Source organism: Diachasma alloeum, unplaced genomic scaffold (genome assembly GCF_001412515.2).
Source record: "Diachasma alloeum isolate Michigan unplaced genomic scaffold, Dall2.0 Dall_scaffold_00396, whole genome shotgun sequence".
In the NCBI taxonomy this organism is placed as follows: domain Eukaryota; kingdom Metazoa; phylum Arthropoda; class Insecta; order Hymenoptera; family Braconidae; genus Diachasma; species Diachasma alloeum.
Window position 1 is genome coordinate 583,877 of NW_021680535.1, and position 6,612 is coordinate 590,488.

General features: G+C 36.9%; 1 protein-coding gene across 1 annotated transcript; it reads right to left on the reverse strand.

The window, feature by feature from the left end:
• Positions 1 to 5,209: 5,209 nt before the first annotated feature.
• LOC107041972 lies at positions 5,210 to 6,550 on the reverse strand. The gene is made up of 2 exons (XM_015262810.1): positions 5,719 to 6,550; positions 5,210 to 5,634 (listed from the first exon to the last, which is right to left on the reverse strand). Exons 1-2 carry the CDS (start codon positions 6,113 to 6,115, stop codon positions 5,381 to 5,383), a joined length of 651 nt encoding a protein of 216 aa, XP_015118296.1. The 5' UTR covers positions 6,116 to 6,550; the 3' UTR covers positions 5,210 to 5,380.
• Positions 6,551 to 6,612: the final 62 nt, after the last annotated feature.

The following is a 6,612-nucleotide window of genomic DNA, read 5'->3' on the forward strand; positions in this document are numbered from 1 at the left end:
TCAGTCCCTCGCCCACCAAACCATTTTCAAAATCCCGATTGGAAATTGGAAAATGGATTATTATAATTTCTTTCGTTTTTCTTGCGTTTTTTTTACGTGGTCTGTAGGGTCTGTTACCAATCTACCAACCTGTCAAAATTGAAATTCTCCATAATCAGTCCCTCGCCCACCAAACCATTTTCAAAATCCCGATTGGAAATTGGAAAATGGATTATTATAATTTCTTTCGTTTTTCTTGCGTTTTTTTTACGTGGTCTGTAGGGTCTGTTACCAATCTACCAACCTGTCAAAATTGAAATTCTCCATAATCAGTCCCTCGCCCACCAAACCATTTTCAAAATCCCGATTGGGAATTAGACAATGAAATATAATTGTTTTTTCGTTTTTCTTGCGTTTTTTTACGTGGTCGGTTGGGTCTGTTACCAACCTATCAGCCTGTCAAAATTAAAACGCTCCATAATCAGCCCTTCACCCGGCAAATAATTTTGAAAATTCAAAAAAAAATATTTGAAAATGTTTTTTCATCTCGTTATATCGCCTATCAAGTCTCTTACCAACCTATCGACTTTAAAACGCTCCCCCAATGCCCTCTCGCCCGCCAAATCATTTTCAAAATCCCAATTGGAAATTAGAAAATGAAATTTTTTTTTGTTTTTCTTCTGTCTTTTGGACGTGGTCTGTTGGGTGTGTTACCACACTAACAACCTGTCAAAATTAAAACGCTCCATAATCAGCCCCTGGCCCGCCAAATCATTTTCAAAGTCCTGATTGGAAATTAGAAATTGAAATATTATTTTTTTGTCGTTTTTCTTGCGTTTTTTTTACGTGGACAGTTGGGTCTGTTGCCACGCTACCAACCTGTCAAAATTAAAACGCTCCATAATCAGCCCCTGGCCCGCCAAATCATTTTCAAAGTCCTGATTGGAAATTAGAAATTGAAATATTATTTTTTTGTCGTTTTTCTTGCGTTTTTTTTACGTGGACAGTTGGGTCTGTTGCCACGCTACCAACCTGTCAAAATTAAAACGCTCCATAATCAGCCCCTGGCCCGCCAAATCATTTTCAAAGTCCTGATTGGAAATTAGAAATTGAAATATTATTTTTTTGTCGTTTTTCTTGCGTTTTTTTTACGTGGACAGTTGGGTCTGTTGCCACGCTACCAACCTGTCAAAATTAAAACGCTCCATAATCAGCCCCTGGCCCGCCAAATCATTTTCAAAGTCCTGATTGGAAATTAGAAATTGAAATATTATTTTTTTGTCGTTTTTCTTGCGTTTTTTTTACGTGGACAGTTGGGTCTGTTGCCACGCTACCAACCTGTCAAAATTAAAACGCTCCATAATCAGCCCCTCACCCGGCAAATAATTTTGAAAATCCCAAAAAAATAGATGAAAATGTTTTTTCTTCTCGTTATGTTGCCTCTCAAGTCTGTTACCAACCTATGGACATTAAAACGCTCCCCCAATGCCCTCTCGCCCGCCCAATCATTTTCAAAAACCGAAGAATCGAATGGGAAAATGGAGTGATATGGAATGCGTCTTTCGATTCTGAAACGAAAAAAAAATGAAAATATGATTATTTTTCCTGTCGTATGGCGTATGTTTGTTGGTGTGTACAAAATGGAGCGTTTTAATTTTGACAGGTTGGTAGCGTGGCAACAGACCCAACTGACCACGTAAAAAAACGCAAGAAAAACGACAAAAAAATAATATTTCATTTTCTAATTTCCAATCAGGACTTTGAAAATTATTTAGCGGGCCAGGGGCTGATTATGGAGCGTTTTAATTTTGACAGGTTGGTAGCGTGGCAACAGACCCAACTGACCACGTAAAAAAACGCAAGAAAAACGACAAAAAAATAATATTTCATTTTCTAATTTCCAATCAGGACTTTGAAAATTATTTAGCGGGCCAGGGGCTGATTATGGAGCGTTTTAATTTTGACAGGTTGGTAGCGTGGCAACAGACCCAACTGACCACGTAAAAAAACGCAAGAAAAACGACAAAAAAATAATATTTCATTTTCTAATTTCCAATCAGGACTTTGAAAATTATTTAGCGGGCCAGGGGCTGATTATGGAGCGTTTTAATTTTGACAGGTTGGTAGCGTGGTAACACACCCAACAGACCACGTCAAAAAAACAGAAGAAAAACAAAAAAAAATAATATTTCATTTTCTAATTTCCAATCAGGACTTTGAAAATTATTTAGCGGGCCAGGGGCTGATTATGGAGCGTTTTAATTTTGACAGGTTGGTAGCGTGGTAACACACCCAACAGACCACGTCAAAAAAACAGAAGAAAAACAAAAAAAAATAATATTTCATTTTCGAATTTCCAATCGGGATTTTGAAAATGATTTGGTGGGCGAGGGACTAATTATGGAGAATTTTAATGTTGACAGGTTGGTGGGTTGGTAACAGACCCAACAGACCATGAAAAAAAACGCAAGAAAAACGAAAAAAAAAATAATAATCCATTTTCTAATTTCCAATCGGGATTTTGAAAATGATTTGGCGGGCTAGAGAGCATTGGGAGAGTTTGAATGTCGATATGTTGGTGTAACAGCCCTGATAGGCCTCATGGAGAGAGAAAAAAAAACATTCTCAAATAATTTTTTTGGATTTTTGAAAATTATTTGGTCGGCGAGGGGGTGATAATGGAGCGTTTCAATGTCAACAGGTTGGTAGGTTGGCAACAGACCCAACAGACCGCATGAAAAAAATTCCCAAAAAACAAAAAATTATAATCTCATTTTCTCATTTTCTTTTTGGATTTTCAAAATAATTTTGGGCGCGAGAGGGCAATAAGTGGAGTGTGGTTGACGTGGGTCAATATTCCACCCGAAAAATGGGTAAAGAAAATTAGGACCCCTTTTTTGAAAATAAAATTCGGCCCTGAAAAAGTAGTCACATCCAAAATAAAAAAAAGAGTCAGACAAAAAAAATGGTCTGATCCAAAAACTGAAGAGGAACTTCCCTCTTCAAAAAGCTCCCACTTCAATACCTTTTCAGGATTATGGTCGGTTGTGGGACACCCTGTATAAACGATTTTTATCACTGATATTTGGTGGTAGATTCCTAAAAATTTGAAATGGGTCCCTGAAAATCAGTGACATTTGCCTAAGACTTATTGATGATGTTACTGGAAATTAGTGATAATGTTACTGGAAATTAGTGATGTCACTAAAAAATAGGAAAAAAAATCACGGAATTCCAGAATTTTGTACTTGTTGCGTTTCATCATCGCGAATCCTCCGAAATTGGGAATGGATTGTTAACAATTGAGGATGGGTCCCTGAAAATGAATAAAATGTCCGTAAAAATGAAAACTTTTTTCTTTGCGCCCGTCCGGTGTAACTCAATCCATCTATATTCTGTGACTTACTTCACATCAAGTCGTACTTAATTCAAGTAGATTCTGCGTTTCGGATCAATTCTCAAGTCAACTTCAATAAAATATCAATTCGATTTGCATCAAGTCGCATTCTACTACGTAAAAATGGTAGATGTTTCAGCGTGAAGTCATCTGTTGGTTTCAGTCGAATCAAGTAGGTCACGAATTGAAACGTTTCTTTTTCAAATAATCCGCTTTTCCTCACAGCAAGCCCGAAATCCAGATTGATTAAGTCACTCAGAGTCGAAGTCATTCGAAAACTACTTGAATCATTACTAGTCTTTTTTTTGACTGAAGTCTTGAGACAATTGAATTACATGATTGCTTGATTATTTAAGAAGTTGTAGACATTGAAAAAGTCAGAAGGGGTCATCCTTTACGATAATCACAGTGTTGCGGATACCGCAGTTAATTACCTGTAATATTAAATCTCGAATATATACAGAGTAAAAATCTCCAAAGTCAACTACATATGAGCCAAAGGAAAAGACTTGTTCGGTCTCACCTACGGACCCCTATTAGTGTAGAAGGTCCTATCCCACTAACACCACTCGAATGGGCATCAGTGTAACGGGAGGGACCTGGTATCGTAGAACTCTAGTAAAAAGCCCCAATGAAAAGGAAGGTGGTGACAGGCCCTCTTGTAAGCGAGCGAAGGAGGCGACAGATGTAGGTATTTGATGACCAAAAACGGAGAATTTTGACAAAACCACTATACAAGGCACTAACGAAAAAGAACAGAGACGCTGAGGGAAAAACAGAAAAGCTGCAATTTATCTAAATCTCCTCCGTTTTTGTTCACTCCGAGTCAAAAATGCATCTTATTAAATCAAATAGACTTCCAAAACTAATAAAAGGCTGGTTTAATCTCTCACGTACGGACAAAATCAAAAGGCAGGCAATACCTCTGAATTATCTAGCTATTTAACATTTTTAAGGGAACTTATTACCCAGCTATTTTACATTTTTAACGGAACTTTTGGGTCATCTTAACCAGGACACCCTCCACACCTTCGGTAAGATGATGCAAAGAAATTCGTATATAAGAGAACGATTTTGGACATTTTTATTAATTCTAAAACTAAATTTTGTGACGGTCACTTCGCACCTGACGCACAGAACAGAATATAAAACTTTAAAAAAACAGAATGTAAAGCTCCAAAAAAAAATATGGCTCATAATTTAATAAAACCAATTGCATTTGGAAGAGCATGGAAAAATGCAGAATACCTATTTTTGGATTTTCCCCGGAACTGAAGTTTTCTGGGGTGAAAAAAATAATTTCTCGGAAATATCACCCATCACAGTGGTGAAGTTATTTATTCATTCCATCGAAGGAGAAATTAGCTTGTGAGCGATTATGACAATCACAATTGATAGTGCCTCTGGGGGTTAAAATTTGAAGGGGGGGTAAACTACGCCTGTGAAAATATTTTTTAAAAAATTATAGGTCAGGATTTCATGAAAATGATTGCATTGGGAAGAACATGGAAAAATGCGGAATACCTTTTTTTTATTTTCCCGGGCACTCAAATTTTCTGGGGTAGAAGAAATAATTTCTGGTAGAACTGTGAGTTGTCCAAATGATTTAGTATTTATTGTAGAAACTCATTCCATACATCTCAATCGAGCCTTTACTTTTTTGGCATTTTCCTGTGGTTGTGCATATACCTATATATTTTATTATGGATTATAATCGGTACAGAAATGATATTCATAAAAAAAATGGTGCAGGCAGAGAGACTTTCTGCACCACGAGCATCTAACTACTGCAACATTAGAACAACCATCAACGTCACATTGTGGATTAGAAGATTGTCCAAATGCAAAATCAACAGGATTATCAAATTCCTCTGGTTTTTTTTAGCAATGTAGCCACTTTGGAACCAAGCATAACAAAATAGATTTTGATACCTTGGTGACGATAATTGATTATGAACTAGAGATTGCAATTTTATTACATTATTTCGTGCATGTAAATTGATGTTATGATTCAAGAGAACGACCGTATCTGAAAAATGATGGATATATATTTTTCCAAATTCTGAAACCGTATACATCAAGAGGGTGAATTTTCCCGGTCGTCCTTTTCGGAATCAGCATAGTTAATAATTCTTTATTCCGAGGAGTTACTTCTTCTACCACTCGAGAGCAATGTCCACTCCATGAATCGATCAACAGTAGATTTTTTGGTCCCACGTGTGGAAAGAATACTTCTTCCAACCAAATTTTGAAGTGCTCTGGAATGTTTGGAATACGATGAACATTGCAATCAGTGTAAATAACTTGTCAGATCTTGTTATACATTAAAAATATCATCTTACCAAAAGTCAGTTTTTCCGATTTTGAAGCCGTTACATAAATATTTGAAGGTCTGAATAGATTCTTCTGGACCCTTGAGCCAAAAGTTCCGGAGGGTTCCTTGTAAACAATGAAAAGAGGTGACAATAATTTTGCATCAGCAGATATCGTGGGTTGTATCGTATAACTGTGTGTCGTTGATGTTATAGATTGTACAATGTACGAGACTTCTTTAGACCCCCCGTCCGCCAAAGTTCGGCCCGAATGCGTTTGCAATTGAAAACCACTTTCATCAGAATTATAGACGTTTTGCGAGCCATACATTTCAAAATATGGTTTGATTTTTTGCACGGATGCATGCGCTGTTTTTTGTAAATCTTCTTCATTTTCCATTGTTTTACGCGTCACGAATTTGGTCATCTTGCGAGATGTAATACGATGAGCTCTTTTGAAGTAATGCAGCCACCACGGGAGGCCTTGAAACGAATACCCTCATTTCCAATATCTTTCTGGGCTTGCGGAACCCATCTTCGTAGGTCTGCATCATGAACAATTAACCCCTCATCAATAGCATTCTTCATACTTTTCAATGTATACTCTGATCTATGCTTTAACTTCTCCATATAAGTTTCTCCTTTAGTGATTTGATGCGCCCAGTGACGTAATTGTTGGAGGGATTTCACTTTGTTGAATCTATTAAAAACGGTTTTTATAGACAAATTTTGTTTGGTTTTCGCACTCCTCCAGAATTCAACTGCTTTTTTTTATATTCACTAGCGCCGCCGCGGCCGCAAGCGACCGTGACGTTGATGCTCTTTTATTATGCCTTTTTTTATTGTTCCTTTTAATAATTAATGATTTATTATCATTTCATTATGCTGAGTGTTAACACGCACGAAAAAAATTCATAGAAATTC